General features: G+C 42.9%; 1 protein-coding gene across 2 annotated transcripts in view; it reads right to left on the bottom strand.

The window, feature by feature from the left end:
• Window positions 1-14,106: 14,106 nt before the first annotated feature.
• Window positions 14,107-22,665, bottom strand: part of LOC124551269 — a 31,489-nt gene continuing 22,930 nt past the window's right edge. For both annotated transcript variants that reach the window (XM_047126269.1, XM_047126268.1), the window contains exons 6-7: window positions 21,061-21,223; window positions 14,107-14,692 (exon numbers count right to left, since the gene is read on the bottom strand). In XM_047126269.1, the coding sequence (XP_046982225.1) occupies window positions 14,580-14,692; window positions 21,061-21,223 (276 nt within the window). In that variant the 3' untranslated portion in view covers window positions 14,107-14,579. The remainder of the gene's footprint in view (window positions 14,693-21,060; window positions 21,224-22,665) is intronic.

Here is a 22,665-nt window from a genome sequence, read left to right as displayed (position 1 = left end):
TCTTCTTCTCCAGTGATCCACTTTGTCTAGTTTTGCTCTTGTTTATTATCCTAAAGATTTGTCTTGTGAGCCTGCTTTTATTCATCCTGCTGAAATGTTCATAAGACTTCATCCTTCTCTTTCTAATGGTGTCTGTTATTGTTTCTATGTCTTTGTAAATCTCTCTCGTTGGCCTCTTCATCCAAATACCTTCCCGAAACACTGGTCCATATATTTTCCTCAGAATTTTTGTTTCCTGCTTTTCAATCTCTCTGGTCTTAGTATGACCATGAATCACTGTAGTTTCTGCAGCATAAAGTGCTATTGAGTTCAGTCCTGATGGTTGATTATCTCTCCCAGATATATGAAGTGGGCAACTTGTGCCACTTTCCCGTATTGAGTAGTAATGGGGAGATTACCTAGAGGTTTGTTTCCCATATACTGTGTTTTCTCGTTGGAGATTTGTAGCCCAGTTTTCTGTGAGATTTCGTGTGGTTCTTCCAATGCAAGTTTGGCTTCCTCTCTGTTGTTGGTTAGAATGGCAATATATATATGGAACATATAATTTTTTTCTGAAGAGAGAAAGAAATTGATACACCAGCCTAATGTCGCGTAGGGCCCCCGTGAGCACGCAGAAGTGCCGCAACATGACGTGGGATGGACTTGACTAATGTCTGAAGTAGTGCTGAATGGAATTGACACTACGAATCTGCAGGGTTGACCATAAATCCGTAAGAGTCGTATCTAGACGTATCAGCGTTCCCATATCACTCCAACTGCAGACGCCCCACACCATTACAGTGTCTCCACCAGCTTGAACAGTCCCCTGCTGTCATGCAGGGTCCATGGATTCATGAGGTTGTCTCCATACCTGTACACGCCCATCCGCTCGATATAACTTGAAACGAGACTTGTCCGACCAGACAATGTGTTTCCAGTCATCAACAGTCCAATGTCGGTGCTGACAGGCCCAGGCGAGGCGTAAAGTTTTGTGTCGTACAATCATCAAGGACACACGAGTGGGTCTTTGTCTCCGAAAGCCCATATCGATGATGTTTTGTTGAATGGTTCGGACGCTCCCACTTGTTGATGGCCCAGCATTGAAATCTGCAGCAGTTTGCGGAAGGGTTGCACTTCTGTCACGTTGAACGGTTGTCTTAAGTCGTCGTTGGTCCCATTCTTACAGGATCTTTTCCCGGCCGCAGCGATGTTAGAAGTTTGATGTTTTACGGCAGTCCTGATATTCACGGTACATTCGTGAAATAGTCGTACGGCAAGATCCTCACTTCATCGCTCCCTCGGAGGTGCTGTGCCCCATCACTCGTGCGCCGATTAAAACACCACGTTCAAACTCTCTTCAATCTTGATAACCTGCCATTGTAGCAGCAGTTACGGATATAACAACTGCGCCAGGCACTTGTTCTCTTATATACGCGTTGCCGACCGCAGCGCCGTATTCTGCCTGTTTTCATATCTGTGTATCTGATTATGCATGCCAATACCAGTTACTTCGGTGCTTCAGTATATAATGTTTCAGAGCATAAACTTAAGAGCACGCGCCAGATCGGCTGCGGACGCCTGTTTACGTGGAAGGCCGCCACAAGGATCTGCTTCTTCCTCCAGCTCCGTGCTGCCGCTGTCCACTTCCTCGTTGCTGGCCCACAGATAAACACTTTCGCGCAGTAATCTTGTAAATCGCATGTGTTGGAAGTATCGCCAAATTACGTCATACGTTGGAACAGTGCCAGCCATGGCACAGTTGTCCATCGGATTTTGCATTGTTCACCAAAGACAAATATTGCTGTTGCTAGAGAAAGAATGTGCAATACTAACTGTCCTTTTCCAATATGGATCACCGAGAACAACTTGTCACCTCATTCTTGTTCGACGGAATCTTGAGTACCAATAACTCTCACCCTCACCCAAATTCCTTAAAGAATCGATTTCCCGCGCAAAAAGCAGCTTCAAATTATGTCTGTGGTTTGCCGGAAGTGTCTAAGTGGTCTCGTTACCAAATAGCAGATGAATATAGCGTGGCTAATTTGCACACCGTAAGTTACTTCAGCCCAAGACATAGAAACAGTTTCTAACTTTAATAATTGACATATTGTTGTAAATCTTTAACGTAAAATTATACCTATCTAAGAGTAGATTATCGCAGCATTCGAAAATTTTAAATTTCTTCAATAATTATGTGAAATACTCAAAATCAAAGGTTTGTTAACTCTGGTAGTCAGTAGACAGGCAACCTGGAGCTTTAACAGCCTGACCGTTTCACCCATTTAGTATCATAGAAGATTGCAGAGCCAACAAATGCATGAATTATCGAACAATCAGCTTAACAGTTCATGCATCCAAGTTGCTAACAAGAATAATGAATATAAGAATGGAAAATAAAATTGAGGATGTGTTGGATGACGATCTCTTTGGCTATACGAAAGGTAAAGGCATCAGAGAGGCAGTCCCGACGTTACAGTTTGTAAGGGATCCGTGATCTCACGAACATAGCCATTAGTATTCGACACCCAGGTCGATAGCAGACAGGAATCGATTGTCGAGTGCTGCCGGAGGCAGTGAAATTAGTGTCGACTGAAAGCAGTACTGGAAAGACTCGCAAAAAAATTAAAAAAATGGCGGTCGAGCTGAGTACGGTGTCAATGGCGCATGTGCCGAGTGAGGAGTAAATTGTAAATTCACCGGAGTGTGAGAACTGAGCGCGTGCCCCTTCTCGTCGTGGGGTTGAGCCTCATCGATATCGATCCGCGAGTGATATAAAACCAAAAGTGACAAGCGCCGAATTACGTGTTTCGCGTCGACCGAGTTGGCCAGCAACAACCATGGATTGCAGTGAGGATTGTTGTGAATGTTAACCATCATCATTGCGTGTGACGAAGTACTTAAAATCAGCAACCAATAAAAGATATAACCGTAACTAACCGTGTAAGGCGAAGGTAGAAACTGCCTCAGAATTTGTGTGTTAATAGAAAATACATGTCAGTGTGTTTACCGCAACATTTGTGGTCTTTAATAATAGAAAAACTTTCAGTCATTAACTATTCCGTCTCAGAACAGCCGCACTCTGTTGAAATACCCCCGACCCGCAGCAGAAAAACCGATGGCCTTTCATCCATTAAGCACAAGGTCATATGTTCATAACAATTAAACGTTTGGCGGCTTCGATAAATCACACAAAACCCAAGAAAGGATATAACGGAGGTGTTTCAGGTTGATAAAGAAAACAAGATTAAAGAAAATCGGGGGACGTTCATAGAATTTGTGAACCTGGAGAAGGCTGTCGACACTGTAAAATGGTGCAAGATGTTCGAAATTATGAGAAAAATCTCGTAAATCATGTGTGTTGGAAGTATTGTCAACTTAGTTCATACTTTCGAACAATGCCAACCATGGCACAGTTGTCCATGGGATTTTACATTGGTCACCAAGACCAGGGAGAGACCGGTAATCTACAACACGTGCGAGAGACAAGAGGGAATAATAATAGTGGATGACCGAGACCGAAGTGCTCGGATTGAAAAGGTTGTAAGGCTGGAATGTAGTTCAAAATGGTTCAAATGGCTCTGAGCACAATGCGACTTAGCTTCTGAGGTCATCAGTCGCCTAGAACTTAGAACTAATTAAACCTAACTAACCTAAGGACATCACACACATCCATGCCCGAGGCAGGATTCAAACCTGCGACTGTGGAATGTAGTCTTTTGCCTCTAATGTTCAATCTATACATCGAAGAAGCAATGATGAAAATAAAAGAAAGGTTCAAGAGTGGAATTAAAATGCAAGTAAAAAGATATCGATGATAAGATTCGCTGATGACAATGGAGAATGAATAATCTAATGGTTACAGAACACGGAATGAAAAGAAATCGAAGAAAGACACCAGTAATGACAAGCAGCAGATATGAACACAGCGAGAAACCAAACACCAGAGTTGGTAACCAAGAACTAGACGAAATTAAGGAACTCTGCTACCTAGACAGAAAAATAACCCATGACAAATGGAGCGAAGAGGACAGAAACAGCAGACTAGCACTGGTAAGAACATAATTCCTGTCCAAGAGAAGTCTACTAGTATCAAACGAAGACCTTAATTTGAGGCAGAAATTTGTGGGAATGTGTTTTCGGAGTACAGCATTCTATGGTTGTGAAATGTCGACTGTGGGAAAACCGGAACAGAAGAGAATCGAAGCAGTTCAGGTGCGCTGCTACAGAAGAATGTTGAAAATTAGGTGGCCTGATAAGGTAAGGAATGAGGAGTTTGTCTGGAGAATTGGCGAGGAAAGGGATATATCGGAAACACTGAAAAGAAGAAGGGAGGATGGTAGGACATCTGTCAAGACATCACGGAATACCTTAAATGTCCCTAGAGCGAGCTGTAGAGAGTAAAACCCGTAGAGGATGATACGATTGGAAAACATCCAGCAAACAATTGAGGATATAGGCTGCAAGTGGTACTCTCACAGGGGAGGGATTCGTGGCGGTTTGCATCAAACTAGTCAGAAGGGTGATGACTCAAAACAAAAACAAAAAAAATTGTTGGTCAATATAAGACTGTTCTATTTGTTTTTGTTGTGCCTCTGTCCTGCCGCATTGGCGCAGAGTTAGCGAAGTTGGTATGGTTAGTTTCAGAAGTGCATGGATGTCCTTCCTGTTGCCATCCTATTATCCTCAGGATAGTATATGTGTACCCCATCTGTCTGAGTGGCCTATTATTCATGTTAAAGTGAGTGAAAGCTATCAAAATGTTAGCCAATCATGTAACTGAGGTGGGACTTGGGTATCAGTCCAGTATTCACCTAGTGAGGTGTGGAAAAGCGCCTAACAACCACATGTGGGCTGGTCAGCACACCAACACTCATCGTTAAGCCGTCGGGCAAATTTGATCTGGAGCCAGCGCATTTCCACGTCCCGGAAGCATCGCTTTAACACACACATCTATGCGGGTGGGTGAGTTCATCAGTATAAGACTCTTGCCGGAAACAGTTAACCTTCTTACTGCTACGTGGCAGAGTTTACAGCTATGTCTGATTTGTTACGTTGTCATGCATCTCGTAATGCACTGGTTGCTGAACATTTCCGATGCCCTCCTATTTTTCAGCTTTATTGTTATTGTTTCAAGTGTTGGACAGGCACTGGCAGAGTTAATGGTTTTTATTTACATTTTTTAGAGTACTGCATGCATGCTACAACAAAGGTACAGTCTCACAGAAAAACATTTCAGTCATCTGTAGGATTTACAGAAAACCACAAAGTGTCTTGAAATTCTGGAGAAAGTACTTACATCAAATACATGTAGTAGAGACTGAGAGATACCATCTGTACGGTGCGTTCTGTCCGTATTCTATTGTTGAGTTTAATTACAAAAGGCAGTTTGTCAAATTCACAGTTCCTGCGGATATACTTATCTGTGATAGTTGGTTGTCTAGAGGTCGAAGTCCACAGTTCCGTTATATATTTGATGTGACCTTAACTTTATAGATGACAAACGAAAACTTAAAGTAATATTTGTGTATTACTGTACTTTCGGTACAAAAGCAGTAACACAAGTATCTCGTTACCTCATTCTTGCCACCTTCATCACATTCAAAGACAATATTCCGCCACCTTGAAAACATGCACATCTGTAGCTTTCAAAACATCTACTTGCTGCACTCATCCATTTCATGCCAAAACTCGCAACACAGCTGCCCAACTGACCAAATTCACCTGAGGCAACTGCAACTATTCTGGTAGCTTCTAACGTCATTCCCAAGACCCCAAACTTACGACATGTCTCAGTTATGGCTGATCAGATGAAAGAAACGAAATTTCATAAGCTTTAATTTATGCCAAGGGCCATCTATATAGATAATTCGAGTGCAAGGGGCTAAAAAAATCACTAAAAAATTCCAAAATAAAACTTATTCTGAGTGTTGCTGTCTTGCAAATCAAACGATTCCCTATGATCAGAAGATTCAAAAATTGAAAGTCTGTATAGACAAATGTTACATGCTAGTTTATATACAAACTGTAACACAACCTATTTTATATTATAATGAACACACCCCAATTGCCAGTGTAATCGATCCTTTCTTTGCATGATAACTGCAGACAATGTTCACTAGTGCCAATGATTGTGCAGCTAATTACTTCTTTCTCTCCCTTTCTTTTATTATGATGAGAAGAGGCCTGTTATTGTCTGCAACTCAAATGGTTCAAATGGCTCTGAGCACTATGCGACTTAACTTCTGAGGTCATCAGTCGCCTAGAACTTAGAACTAATTAAACCTAACTAACCTAAGGACAACACACACATCCATGCCCGAGTCAGGATTCGAACCTGCGACCGTAGCGGTCGCTCGGCTCCAGACTGTAGCGCCCAGAACCGCACAGCCACTCCGGCCGTTGTCTGCAGCCTCGGGAGTTTCTTAAGCCAGCTCTGGACATCGGAAGTTAATTTAAAAGTACCAGAGGGTCATAAACTTGTTTGACACTCTAAGCAGCTCCCTAATCAGGTATTGGGCACAGAATTCACTGTGTCCCATTTCCACGCAGCAGGCACGTTGGGGACCACCGGAGTTCCACAAAACTACACAAGGAGGCATCTTTTTGGAAAAATAAATTCTGAAATCCATGCATAGCACTTAGAATGGGAGATCTTGCAATCGGCCACTGTCCGAGAACGTGGCACAAAATAATGTTCATTTAAATTTCAGTAGCAAGACCTGTGATGGACTCACAACATTCATTCCTGGAGAAGGTGTATTTTCCCACACAATTCTACGTGAAAATAAGCCTGTTGTTTGGTCAGGGTTTGAAATTGGTCAATAGTGCGAGAGATTTTCTGCCTTCAATCCCATGCTATGCCACTATTGGTTAAAAATGACAAGATTCACGGAAGTAGCAATTTGCTAAACTTGTTCACAAAATCATTATTGGTCAGAACTTGCAGAGTCTGCTTCAACTGACCATGATACTACTTCACTGGTGGAACCAGCTGTGTTTCGGGGAGTAAAGTCAGAACACATTTGAGATCGATCAGTACGCTTGCTTCAGTGGCATCATCGAGAATGCCCTTCACTTTAGTCAGTCACAAAAAGTGCACGACTGGTGCCATAAGAGGATCACTTCGAAGATGAAATGCGACGGCGTGCCATGGTCCTCCGTGATGAAAAAAGATTCTGCTTCCACGCAAGTCATCGTCCTTTGCGTCTGCGACGTGTAGGACATGGACTTGGCGAGTGTTGCCTCGTATAGCGGCATCATTCAAGACATACTGGCTCGCCGACCGGAGTGGCCGTGCGGTTCTAGGCGCTACAGGCTGGAGCCGAGCGACCGCTACGGTCGCAGGTTCGGATCCTGCCTCGGGCATGGATGTGTGTGATGTCCTTAGATTAGTTAGGTTTAATTAGTTCTAAGTTCTAGGCGACTGATGACCTCAGGAGTTAAGTCACATAGTGCTCAGAGCGATTTGAACCATTTGAACATACTGGCTCGAACGCAGGACTTGTGGTCTGGAGTGCAATAAGCTATAGCTCTCGTTCACCTTTTGAGTTTCTGGAGGAGACCCTAAACATTGCTTGGCACGTGTAGAGTGTTGTTAGACCCATTCTTTTGCTTTCTTGCAACAGGAAAGTGCTTTATTGTTCTAACAGGATAATGCTCGCTTGGCACATGTAGAGTGTTGTTAGACCCATTCTTTCGCTTTCTTGCAACAGGAAAGTGCTTTATTGTTCTAACAGGATAATGCTCGCTTGGCACGTGTAGAGTGTTGTTAGACCCATACTTTTGTTTTCTTGCAACAGGAAAGTGCTTTATTGTTCTAACAGGATAATGCTCGCTTGGCACGTGTAGAGTGTTGTTAGACCCATTCTTTTGCTTTCTTGCAACAGGAAAGTGCTTTATTGTTCTAACAGGATAATGCTCGCTTGGCACGTGTAGAGTGTTGTTAGACCAATTCTTTTGCTTTCTTGCAACAGGAAAGTGCTTTATTGTTCTAACAGGATAATGCTCGCTTGGAACGTGTAGAGTGTTGTTAGACCCATTCTTTTGCTTTCTTGCAACAGGAAAGTGCTTTATTGTTCTAACAGGATAATGCTCGCTTGGCACGTGTAGAGTGTTGTTAGACCCATTCTTTTGCTTTCTTGCAACAGGAAAGTGCTTTATTATTCTAACAGGATAATGCTCGCTTGGCACGTGTAGAGTGTTGTTAGACCCATTCTTTTGCTTTCTTGCAACAGGAAAGTGCTTTATTGTTCTAACGGGATAATGCTCGCTTGGCACGTGTAGAGTGTTGTTAGACCCATTCTTTTGCTTTCTTGCAACAGGAAAGTGCTTTATTATTCTAACAGGATAATGCTCGCTTGGCACGTGTAGAGTGTTGTTAGACCCATTCTTTTGCTTTCTTGCAACAGGAAAGTGCTTTATTGTTCTAACAGGATAATGCTCGCTTGGCACGTGTAGAGTGTTGTTAGACCCATTCTTTTGCTTTCTTGCAACAGGAAAGTGCTTTATTATTCTAACAGGATAATGCTCGCTTGGCACGTGTAGAGTGTTGTTAGACCCATTCTTTTGCTTTCTTGCAACAGGAAAGTGCTTTATTGTTCTAACAGGATAATGCTCGCTTGGCATGTGTAGAGTGTTGTTAGACCCATTCTTTTGCTTTCTTGCAACAGGAAAGTGCTTTATTGTTCTAACAGGATAATGCTCGCTTGGCACGTGTAGAGTGTTGTTAGACCCATTCTTTTGCTTTCTTGCAACAGGAAAGTGCTTTATTGTTCTAACGGGATAATGCTCACCCACACACTGCAAGTGGAACTCAACGTGCTCTAGCCAGTACAGTCTCCAATTCATCATGTGTGCGATATGATTGGACGAGAAGTGACTTGTTTGTATGACGCGTCAGCCAACAACTCTTACAGAAACGCGTGAACAGGTCGAGCTGGCGTAGCATAACATATCCCACGACAGTATTCGCCATCTGCACAGTCGACTGGATACCAAATCAACACTGCTTCTACGCCCTTGGAGTCTGCACCACACACTAACATGATAGTTTCAGCATGAGTCGATACTTGGTACCTTAGAACCGCTTGTGCTATTGATCTGTAAATGTAATGATTTCATGTACTCCACAAGCACTATTGCAACTGTGGGATCTTGCCCACTCTATCCTAATAGGGTGCCTATGGGATGCAGTGTTCTTGGAATGCAATAGAACAATTTCAAAGAAATAATATTAGTAGTTTTATTTCCAGAAAACTAACTGACAGTTGTATATTGTGTATTAAACCAGGGACCTAGAAACGACAGAGAGGCTTGGTCCCGCCGTAGCCTCAGTGGTCCACAACCCCACAATAGGCCACAGCAGTCCACCCACCTCACCGCTGCCCTACACCGAACCCAGGGTTATTGTGCGTTTCGGCCCCCAGTGGACCGCCTCCCCTTCCGCCACCACCCCCCGGGAACGTCTCACACCAGACGAGTGTAACACCAAATGTTTGCTTGGTAGAGTAATTATGGTGTACGCATATATGGAGACAGTGTTTGCGCAGCAATTGCCAACATAATGTAACAATTTTTACAGAAATCAGATGGCAGTTATAAGAGCCGAGGGGCATGAAAGGGAAGCAGTGGTTGGGAAGGGAGTGAGACAGCGTTTTAGCCTCTCTCCGATGTTATTCAATCTGCATATTGACCAAGCAGTAAAGAAAACAAAAGAAAAATTTGGAGTAGGTATTAAAATCCAGGGAGAAGAAATAAAAACTTTGAGGTTCGCCGATGACATTGTAATTCTGTCAGAGATAGCAAAGGACTTGGAAGAGCAGTTGAACGGAATGGACAGTGTCTTGAAAGGAGGATATAAGATGAACATCAACAAAAGCAAAACGAGGATAATGGAATGTAGTCGAATTAAGTCGGGTGATGCTAAGGGAATTAGATTAGGGAATGAGACGCTTAAAGTAGTAAAGGAGTTTTGCTATTTGGGGAGCAAAATAAACTGATGATGGTCGAAGTAGAGAGGATACAAAATGTAGACTGGCAATGGCAAGGAAAGCGTTTCTGAAGAAGAGAAATTTGTTAACATCGAGTATAGATTTTAAGTGTCAGGAAGTCGTTTCTGAAAGTATTTGTATGGAGCGTAGCCATGTATGGAAGTGAAACATGGACAATAAATAGTTTGGACAAGAAGAGAATAGAAGCTTTCGAAATGTGGTGCTACAGAAGAATGTTGAAGATTAGGTGGGTAGATCACATAACTAATGAGGAGGTGTTGAATGGGATTGGAGAGAAGAGAAATTTGTGGCACAACTTGACTAGAAGAAGGGATCGGCTGGTAGGACATGTCCTGAGGCATCAAGGGATCACAAATTTAGCATTGGAGGGCAGCGTGGAGGGTAAAAATCGTAGAGGGAGACCAAGAGATGAATACACTAAACAGATTCAGAAGGATGTAGGCTGCAGTAGGTACTGGGAGATGAAGGAACTTGCACAGAATAGTTAGCATGGAGAGCTGCATCAAACCATTCTCAGGACTGAAGACCACAAGAACAACAATGTAACTGAGGGGGAGTAAGGGGAACCAGCCAGCATTCGTCGAGGCAGGTGGAAAACCGCCTAAGAACCATTCACAGGCTGGCCGGCACACCGGACCTCGACACAAATCCTCCGTGCGGATTCGTGTCGGGGACCGGCACATCTACCCTCTCGGGAAGCACCGCGTTAGACCGCGCGGCTAGCGACAATACTTAACTTTCTTTACGGCAAATGTCGTTAGCTGAGACGACGTGAAAACAGTACTGTTGTTGCTATACACAGAGTCCACGGATCACAACAGTCTGATAGCGCAGTACTAATCGCGTTGCAGATTTTGGTCGATCTCAGTGGTCGAGGCTAGCAGGATCGTCGTTTGTATGCACTTGTTGCAGGGGGCGCGCATGAAGCGGCGCGGTCCAATTCCGCTCACCATTGGCTGCCGTTTCCTCGCAGCCTCCTCTGCTCTTCCGCTTTGCCTCTTCGTCACGGTGCTTGTGGTAACGCCAGAGCAGCAACAATAAATCTTGAGTGAATTGGAGACCTCTAAAAGGGTGTACTACATTTTTCTGGCAGCGTATTAATAAACAATGTACTGAGCATTATTGCACTTCATTTGTAGGGTAAGTAAAAATATAAAATAAAAAAAATGTTTATGGAAAAGGATTCGATCCCACGACCGTCTGATTACTATCTGATTGCAATCGCGGAAACCTACACAACCATAAATGATTTAGTTTTTCTAAGCGGTTGCCCATGTAGAACTCCCACACCTATTACTTTCCTTGTGGTCAAGTCCAGCCTGTATCACAGATTGAACGAAATTTGTGAAAACCGCACTTTACAGTTTCGTGATTGTGGAGCCAGCCCCCCCCCCCCCCCTCCCAGTTGTCATTCATACTGCTGAATACAATTTCAAGCCGATGGTTACATTTTCACAGAGTGTGCGCAAGACGGGTGTCATGGCAGCTGATACAGACGAACCCAGGAGCAAACGTCTGGCCACTGGGCCGATGTTCCTCCAGAAGCCTTAAGAGCAAGGCGACGAGTTTCTCGCACCTATTGCCATCGTCACCGAGGTTAAAAGATAAAAAAATAAATATTAAAAAAGACGTCCTTGTCATGTTCTACTCTAGAAACAATTTCGAACTCCTAATTATGAAATTATTTTTAAAGCTCCTTGGAAGACGCTAAGTGCTCCCGTTATCAAACCGGAATAAGAAATAAGATATGAGATGGAAAGAAACAACCGCTAAGAAACTGTGTAAAACTCGTGAAGCGTTTATTAATGAATTTTTCGACAGCTGCAGTACGTGTTTTGGTGACTAGTTTCGAAGCAACCGGTTTATTTTCGAGCCTGGCCTCCTGAACCTGCACTGAAAGTACCTGATCTCAATAACAGACACGGAAATGGCTGTGCAAGCATTATGAAATGTGAATGATTGTCACAGTCTGCCTATGCCTCCTAGCAAGACTTTGATTTTGACTTGCTAAGGCTCACAGAATGAACGATTGTTTCCACTTTATTTTCGACACCTGTCGGGTATCTCAATTCTTTTTTATGCATACGATCGAGTATGTAATGATATTTTGTCTTATACTTGATTTGTGAAAGATAAACGTATAACTTGGAACGTATCAAGTCACCAATGATTGCTCAGTGGGATATGGTAAACGCCAATAGTCATTTTCTCCTGATCGTATTGAGCAATGTATATGTAAATTTCTTTATTCAGCAACACTACCATTACAAAAAGCGTATTACTCAGGTACAGTCTTGTTTTTTTTTAACATCATAATTTTTGGCAAGTTCGTTCTGCTATACACTGTCCAACAGAAACTGCTAATTATCTATAACAATCAATGTTGTTTTTAGGTGGCTTTCCACATCCCACTAGGTGAATACTGGGCTGTTCCCCACGTTCCGCCTCTGTTACACGACCTGCAGACATTTGAAAACGTTGGCACTATTTCATGGATTACACTAGATGTAGACAGCTGGGGTATACTAGTTCCATCCCAGGGGGTTTGGGGTGGCGGCAGGAAGGGTATCTGGCCACCCTCTGCAACTAACATCTCCAAAACCATAGTAACGATGCCGACCCTGCGTTGAAGCGGGACAAAGACCCAAAGAAAATGATGATGATCTTCAACAATCAATAGTTTCGTGAAGTAAATTTAATTATAGAAGGAAATTAGGAAGGTAGTAGAAACTGGAATTTGTCATTTATTAATTTCACTAATAATACATTCAGACATTAATCTTTAGTCAACAACATCAAACAGTCGAAACATCTGACACTTTGTGCTACAAATTATATGCAACATAAGATGAAGACGATCATAATTCACTTACAAAAATGCAAATGCAATGCCACAAGTGTACATAATGATAGTAAATAGGTATACGAGGTGCATCCAAGTTATAAGGCCTCCGATTATTTTTCTCCGGCCTGGAAAGAGATAGAAACATGCGCATTGTTTTGAAATGAGGCCGCGTTCATTGTCAATACGTCCCAGAGATGGCAGCACCGTACAGCAGATAGAATTTTACCGCCAGCGGCGAGAATGAGAACTGTTTTAAATACTTAAAATGGCGACGTTCTCCTTACTTGAACAGAGTGCAGTCATTCGTTTTCTGAATTTGCGTGGTGTGAAACGAAATGAAATTCATGGACAGTTGAAGGAGACATGTGGTGATGAAGTTATGGATGTGTCGGAAGTGCGTTCGTGGGTGCGACAGTTTAATGAAGGCAGAACATCGTGTGACAACAAACCGAAACAACATCGGGCTCGCACAAGCCGGTCTGACAACATTATCGAGAAAGTGGAGAGAATTGTTTTGGGGGATCGCCGAATGACTGTTGAACAGATCGCCTCCAGAGTTGGCATTTCTATGGGTTCTGTGCACACGATCCCGCATGACGACCTGAAAATGCGAAAAGTGTCATCCAGGTGGGTGCCACGAATGCTGACGGACGACCACTTGGCTGCCCGTGTGGCATGTTGCCAAGCAATGTTGACGCGCAACGACAGCATGAATGGGACTTTCTTTTCGTCGGTTGTGACAATGGATGGGACATGGATGCCATTTTTCAATCCAGGAACAAAGCGCCAGTCAGCTCAATGGAAGCACACAGATTCACCGCCACCAAAAAAATTTCGGGTAACCGCCAGTGCTGAAAAAATGATGGTGTCCATGTTCTGGGACAGCGAGGGCGTAATCCTTACCCATTGCGTTCCAAAGGGCACTACGGTAACTGGTGCATCCTACGAAAATGTTTTGAAGAACAAATTCCTTCCTGCACTGCAGCAAAAACGTAGGGGATGGGCTGCGCGTGAGCTGTTTCACCAAGACAACGCACCCGCACACCGAGCTAACGTTACGCAACAGTTTCTTCGTGATAACAACTTTGAAGTGATTCCTCATGCTCCCTACTCATCTGACCTGGCTCCTAGTGACTTTTGGCTTTTTCCAACAATGAAAGACACTCTCGGTGGCCGCACATTCACCAGCCGTGCTGCTATAGCCTCAGCGATTTTCCAATGGTCAAAACAGACTCCTAAAGAAGCCTTCGCCGCTGCTATGGAATCATGTGTACGTCTGCAGGGCGATTACGTCGAGAAGTAACGCCAGTTTCATCGATTTCGGGTGAGTAGTTAATTAGAAAAAAAATCGGAGGCCTTAGAACTTGAATGCACCTCGTATGTTGTCAGAGCACAGTGAAGAGCAGATAGTGAACTATGCTTCGTTAGGTGCAACACTTGAGGCTTATATATATACAAAGTTTTATGGAAAACAGTCCGAAATGAATTCTTGTGCGCTTCAATGATCTCTGGAAACATTTATGAAATTCTCTGTTACTGAAAATGGAAACGGCAAGTTGAGCCAGAGGTATGTGGCTACTTAAGTGAAGACAATATTCGTGGTGAACATTGTACCCTGATGCTACTTGCACTGTCAGAGCCAATAACGATGCCTTATAACTTTGATTCCTTCAGTATGCACAGATGTATTCATAAGAAAAAGCCTGAGTCAAGAGCAGTTTCACCAGCTACGCGGTTCACGTAAGTCATGGCGACTGTAATGACCTCACTTTGTACGCTATCAGCTTGACAGTATCTGGTTTCTCACGGAGAGTCCGGTAGTATCTGCACACGACTACCAGAGAGCACAGGTTGAACACTGGAAGGAAAAAGTGAGAGATACACAAAGAATGTAAGCAGAAGTTAAGCATATCAAAATATAATGAATATTACTGAGAAATAAATCACTAGGGCTATACATCAGAAAATGAAAACTTATGTTTACATTGAAAGACACATCAACAAATGTTTTACGTCACCACGACACGTCACGCAGGTGTGTTGCAATTGTAACTGTTCCCTTACCAATCAGAAGGTCACATCTGGCGCTTGTAAGCATACACACAGCTGCCATGAATGTTACCTAGAGGTAGAACGCCGTGCTCGAATGGACTGAAACATTTCAGTGGAAAATACAGCAAGAGTAGGGACGCGTTAGAGACACCTCTAGGACAGTAATGTGAACATCCATCATGCCGCGAACAACAATCGGCACGAATCATCGGGTCTGCATCAATACGTTACGCGCAGCGGGTTTGTCATCCAGGAGAGTTGCTCAAAGTCTGAACCGAAAGCAGTGGGATGTAGTGCGGACGTGGAACCGGTTCCAATTGACAGATAGTATTGATGACTTACCCACGTTTGGCAGGTCCATTGAGGAGCGTTACACTCAGGAGAGGTACCGATGTCGGTCAGTGAGGCCTGGCACGATGTCCGCGTTCCGAAACATCCCAAAGGTGTTCTATACAATTCAGATCAGAACTCTGTGCAGACCACCCCACTACAGGGATGTTATTGTCGTGTAACCACTCCGCCACAGGCCGTGCATTATGAACAGGCGCCCGGTCGTGTTGAAAGATGCAATCGCCATCCCCGAATTCCTCTTCAACAGTGGGAAGCAGGAAGGTGCTTAAAACATCAGTGTAGGCCTGTGCTGTGATAGTGCCACGCAATACAACAACACGACCACACCATAAAACCACCACCGAATTTTACTTTTGGCACTACACACGCTGCCAGATGACGTGCATCGGGCATTCGACATACCCACACCCTGCCATCGGATCACCATATTGTGTACCGTGATTTGTCACTCCAAACAAAGTTTTTGCAGTGTTCAGTCGTCCAATGTTTACGCTCCTTACACCAAGCGAGGTGTCGTTTGACATTTACCTGAGTGACGTGTGGCTTATAAGCAGCCGCTTGACCATGAAATCCAAGTTTTCTCACCTCCCACCTAATTGTCATAGTACTTGGTGTGTATCCTAATGCAGTATGGAATTCCTGTGTGTTGGACTGGATAGATGTCTGCCTATTACACATTGCGACCCTTTTCAACTGTCGGCGGTCTCTGTCAATCAACAGACGAGGTCGGCTTGTATGCTTTCCCTTCACATTTCCATTTCACTATCACATCGAAAACAGTGGACCTAGGGCTGTTTAGGAGAGTGGATATCTCGCGTACAGACGTATGACACAAGTGACAACCACCTTCGAAATCCGTGAGTTCCGCGGAGCCCCCCATTCTGCTCTCTCGCGATATCTAATGACTACTGAGGTCGCTGATATGGAGTAACTGGCAGTAGGTGGCAGCATGAGGCACCTTGTATGAAAAACGTGTGTTTTTGGGAGTACTCGGATACTTTTGATCACTGAGCAAGGAATCATGCTAATGGACGCACCACGATTGGAATCGGGGGTTGTTTACAGGCGAAACTCAGATCTGTTTGCACCCTGCTAATTGCAGACATCGTGTCTGGAGACAATCTGGTAATACTGAACGCCACCATCACTGTGTCCCACTTGTGTAAGAAAGGTCTTGGTGGAGTGATGTCCTGGAATGGCATTAGGTTGGGCCACCGTACACCTCTCGTGTTGTTGGGGGCAATATCCGTGCACTGCGGTCCAGAGACGAGATTCTACAACCGGTAGTGGGTCTGTATCACCAACATTTTGGTAACAAGTTTATCTTGATGAATGGTAACTCGTGTGCTCAGCGTGCTGTTCTCGTCAGCAGGTTGCATCACCACTCTGGATTCACAACACTGATGTGGCCTGCCTGCTCACCAGACATAAACACAATGGATCATGTGTGATATCGACTGATGCGAGCTGTTTCTTCTGGATGTCGACAACGAGCATATACTCCGCGTGAGTCATCACTGAAGAGCAGAATAGTTTGGACCAGCTGAGGATTAGAGCCTGTATCCGGGCAAATAGGATGTTCCACCACTTGGTGTCATCGATCAGCACTTGGTGTCATCGATCAGGAGTGCTGTGAAACACCCATCATGCGAAAGAGATGACTTTGTCGTCACATAAATGTTGATTGTTACTGTTATTATCTGGTAATCTAACACATTGCAAATGAATATATACACATTCCTCAGAGCCAGTTTTTGTTTTCTGTATCTTGAATTTCGAAGTAAAGGGGTGATGCAAATCATTTGCTAGTGTGTGTACGTTTCACCTTTCTATAGAATTATAAACCATTCATTCAGTATTATGAGAATGAAAGTGACTACTCACCATATAGCGGAGATGCTGAGTCGCAGATAGGCACAACAGAAAGACTCTCACAATTAATGCTTTCGGCCATTAAGGTGTTTGTCAACAATAGAAACACATACCCACACACACAAGCGCGCTCACACGCACACAGACACATACTTCCGCAAATGCAACTCACACACACGACTGCAGTCTCAGACAACTGAAACTGTGGTTTTAGTTAACTGAGACTGCAGTCTTTTGTATGAGTCGCGTTTGCGTAAGTGTGTGTGTGTGTGAGAGAGAGAGAGAGAAATATATTGGCACAAAAGTCATTCTACTGACTAGACGTGTTTATGTGCTACTAAGTAACAGAGTTAATTTTAACATCATCATCTGTTATCAAAACTGGGTATCTCCTCTCCCATTCTGCAGCTACACATATCCTCAGTCCATCACCGGCAGGGACTTCCTGAAACTCTTCTTCCCTGAGATTGACATTGCAGCTCTTTATGTGGAAACCTGTCTATCCTCTGGTATCTTAAGAACTTCCTGTTGAAAATTAAATCGGTATGTTTCAGAATGATGTATTATATATTCTACATGCCGCTGTTGCCACTACTCCTCTGCCCCTCAAAGTTATGCCACATAGAGAATGTACGGATCTCATCTGTGCGATGTTTATTCTGCTTCCATCATTTTGTCAAAGAGCACCGCCTTCACTGGCGTACCAAGGAGCCAATTTTGATACATTACGACATCTGAATTACATTTCTTTTCTCATTTAATTACCAAATCTTCTTTATAATATACCATTTAATTCATTATGCTTACTGAGATTGTTCTCTAAGGCTGAGAGAGGTGGTTGTTTAATGTTGTCGTATCTGTACTCCTGGTAATCAGAAATATTTTGCCCAGGAACGGCTTATAAAAGAGGGGTGTTTAACAAAATTATGATTCCTAGATAGGTATGGCAGATAAAATGAGGGTGTATGCACTTGTCACGACTCCGTTCATGAACAATGCTGATTATCATGTACTCCTGGCCACGACACAATCCTTACCTACAATGCTTGATCCATAAAATGAATTTATGTTTTTGAATATGGCCATCAAAAAAGGTTGGTAATAGTTCTCATAACGGATAACTTGGAGGTCTTTAAGCTATAGGTGACGTTACGGACGTAGCATCTACATTTATTTCATTGCATATTCCGAATATGATTCTTATTTTCTTGTAAGGGAACACACATGTCGTGTTTACATTGTTCCTTTTTTGGTAGCTTCGTGGGAGTGGGTGGAAATTGGAATGCATGATATAAAAATCACCTAATGAGAACAAAAGATCCTTTTACCACAAGTGGTGACAGTGTCTTTCAATTAGATATGTAATTGCCACAAAGATACACTTTAAAATTCATTCACAGTGTAGAGTGTTCATGGCACGAACACGGGCAAGTAATTCAATGTTCTATTACCACTTCTTGAATATTCATCAACTAGAGGGATCCTTAACGGTATATCAAAATGGGATGCAGAGAAAACATTGATTCTCTTGTAAGTGAATTCAGCCTCGTGTTTCTGACATTATTTGTTTCATATACACAAAAACAATACCATAATCCTTCCAAGTAAATGATTAATTTCTGCCTATTGTACAATCATATTTTCGTGGCACATTATATAAAATCTCGGCTTCAGAATTCAGAGTCGAATATGTCTTACACTGATAAGCCAAAACATTATGACTACAGCGCCGTTGTATCGCGCATGGTGGCGCTGCGGGCACATGAAGCGATGACAAATGTATATAATCGGATCAGACACCAACGATGGATCAACCTAGCGAAGATATGGGCTCCAAACGGAGAAATCCGTTGAGATAAGCGACTTTCACAAAGGACAGATTGTTATCACAGACAGGCTGTGAATGAGTACCTCGAAAACGAGAAAGCTGGTCGAATGTTCACGTGCTACTGTCGTGAGCATCTACGGAAACAGGAAGAAGGACAGTTAAACTACCACTAGGCGCTAAATTGCTGGACGTCCACGACAAACGTGGAGTTCGGACGCTTGTCCACCCTGTAACGCAGGATAGATGGAGATCTGTGGCATCTCTGCCGAAAGAGCACAATGCTGGCGCACGCACAAGTGTTTCGGAGCACACCGTCCATCGTACATTGTTGAACATGGAACTCCGCAGCACACAACCCCTACGTGTTCACATGCAGACTCAGCGACATCGTCAATTACGATTGTAGTGGGCAAGGAACCATCGGAATTCAACCGTCTATCAATGGAAACGTGTCGGCTCTTTGGGTGAATTACATTTTTGCTACACTATGTCGCCGGTCGTCTCCACAAACACCGTCATCGAGATGAACGGCGGCTCGAAACGGGCACCGCGCCACGGACGCAGTCTGGTGGAAGCGATATTATGCTATGGGAGACATTCTCCTGCGCTTGCTTGGGACCTGTAGTAGTAATCGGAGACACACTGACAGCTGCGAATCACTGTATCCCTTCATGCGTGATGTCTTCAACAACGGCTATGTCACCTTCCACGAATATAATTATACGTCTCGGAATCAGAACCGTGCTACAGTAATTTGAGGAGCATTATAGTGAGCTCACGTTGACGTTTCGGCCACAAAATTTGCGTGGTGTAAATCCTATAGAACCCATCTGGATCGTTACCAGGCGCCATCGCCGCGTACGCAAATCAGCGGCCCATTATATACGCGAATTGCATGACCTATGCGTAGGCTTTTAATGCCACATACCTCCGCAAATACAGCAGCAAGCTGTCGGATCCCTCATAAGCAGAATCAGTTATGTAATTCTTTCCAAAGACGGAAAGAAAAACTATTAAGCAGATGGTCATAATGTTTTGTCTCGTCAGTGTATGTGGCAACTCTTGACAACACCCCAATCGCTACGTCTCTCTGTCGCCGTATGGTTGACCTGTATTTAAGTGTTTCAATTATGGTAGACTAACTATACTAAATAATAAACTTTCCAAAAGAATTCAAATATCACTCTTTCAAAAATGCCTCGTGGGATTAGCCGAGCGGTCTAGGGCGCTGCAGTCATGGACTGTGTGGCTGGTCCCGGCGGAGGTTCGAGTCCTCCTTCGGGCATGGGTGTGTGTGTTTGTTCTTAGGATAATTTAAGTTAAGTAATGTGTAAGCTCAGGGACTGATGACCTTAGCAGCTAAGTCCCATAAGATTTAACACACATTTGAACATTTCTCTTTCAAAAATGAAGTAACGCTCTTTAGGTGGATACACTGGTTACAGACTGTGCCATAGGACATATCGTAAAAGAAAGGCCAAAAACGTGTAAACTTTATGAAGCCTTATTAGAGAGAGAGAAAGAGAGAGAGAGACATGGAGAAGTGTTGAAAAAAATGAATTGATCATATCAGTCCCCACTGGAGTAAGTTCGGCCACCACATGGAAGTTCTCTAGTTGCCACCACATTGAGTGACTTGCGTATCAATGGTGATAAAATGATGAGTACAACACAACATACAGTCACCGAATGGAGGAAATCTCCGACCCATCCGAGATTCGAACCTGAGTCTACTACATGACAGTCAGACATGCTGACCCCTCATTTAAGAAGGAGAAATAGTAATATGACGAGTAGAACAAAGGAATTTACTACTACTACACTATAAACCAAGTCCAAGCTATCAGTGAAGAAGATGTTTGAACGTTAGTTTGAATATTACGGATTAGTAAACAGTAATGCAGAATTAAGCTTAGTCAGTGCGTCACAAAAGTCATTTCAAACTTGTAGCACTGGGAAATCAAATGCGTTCAGTAGCAAGATTGAATCAGTTTTATATGTTTTGTGAAACTGGCTTAGCGGGACATTTCTAGTACCTTAAGAAATAATGAAAAAGGAACTGCATAATCGTAGTGGCTGTTGAGCGGACTTTGTCCCAGTCTGTGTCAAAATTGTATACTTACACACATAGATGATGATACAAACAAATACTCCTACTTTAAGGTCAACAACAGCGATTGCACTATCCGAAAAACCACCAGTGTATACGATAACGCCTATTACAGCCATTACTATGGTCACCAGGATTTCCGTAGCGACCCACGGAAGAACCATGCCAGACTTTTCCTGGAATATAAAAGAAAAAACTGACGTTACTGGGACAGATTTGCCTCTTTAATACAAGTATACATGCTATGTTTGAAGCACTATGTTTTTGTCATCCTGAAAAGAAACTTTTCCAACATACACTGATACAAAAAGAATCGTTTCAACAAAACTGATAAAATATATTTCTTATCAAAATCAAAACTGTAAGTATGGGGCCTATGCCAATGCTGGCTGAGTGATTTTAGACATATAATCCTTACCCCCACTTACCAACAAGTTATAACCCTTTTATCTCTATTCGCCTCTCCTCTGGTGGACTATTATCCTATTGGTTGTAGTTTAGATCTTCATCTTCAACACGCACTTAATTAGGATAATTTATCACACAATTAGAATAATTTATTACCTTGAATAATTTATGACCAAATAAGGCACTCCAAGATGGTTGCCACTGTTGCCTGTCATTATTACCCTTATCACTGAGACAGTTGTGGAAATTTATTACCAATATGGCGGACACAAGATGGCTGCCACTACGATGTAGCCATCCAAGATAGCCAATTTATTGTAAACATAAAATGATGGGAAATTCAAAAAATACAAAGTGTTTTGTTAAAACAACTGCTGTAACATTTTATAAAATTACCTGAACATCATAAAGTTAAACGTTGTTAAAAAGGAAGCATAACTTTTTATTTACATCAAAACTTAACTGACAGCGACTGTAAGAAGCTCACCAACCACTTGTGTATGCACTGGAGGTGTGTGTGAGTGTGTGTTATTGAGAGTCAGTATTCCCACCTGGCTTTCGCAAATGTAACAATAATAGACTATATGATATAGGTAGCAGAACTGCTCTCCACCACACACCATAAGGTACCATGTGGGAGCTACACACCTGATTTTCGATATAGTTTTCATATAGACAATAGCATTAACTGGGAAAAGCCTTATGGAACACAAAACATTAATTATAGTAAACATTAGGGGGGGCACAGGCACAGATTGTGTAAGGATGGGAAGGAAAATCGGTTGTGTCATTCTCTAACAAATCATCAATCTCATCTCGTAAGGATTCCTTACCACACAACAGTACTCTAAAAGTAACTGCATTGCAGCACCTGTAGCGACCAGATCACTGCAATGCTGACCTGTACATTTCCTCGAAAGGCCAGTGACGAATTCCACGATCAACCCACCTTCTACTGTATATTTGTTTAAATAAAACATCTCTCCTTCAGTGATGATTAACTATACCTCTAAAATACTGCTATACACATGTCTGTGGGCTACTGTAATTGTCAAACATAGAATCAGGGGGTCTATGAGTGTACTTTGTTTAAAAAATGAGCCTTGTAGACACATAGTGTAATTGTTACATAGCAGGATAGCATTTTGTTTGTTACATAGAAAGAGCGTATATTGCTTAAAAAATGAACCCATCGCCTACACTGTGAAAT

The sequence above is a fragment of the Schistocerca americana genome, chromosome 9, assembly GCF_021461395.2.
Source record: "Schistocerca americana isolate TAMUIC-IGC-003095 chromosome 9, iqSchAmer2.1, whole genome shotgun sequence".
Taxonomy (NCBI): domain Eukaryota; kingdom Metazoa; phylum Arthropoda; class Insecta; order Orthoptera; family Acrididae; genus Schistocerca; species Schistocerca americana.
Note: the sequence above shows the minus strand (reverse complement) of the source record. Positions and strands in the feature narration are given on the sequence as shown.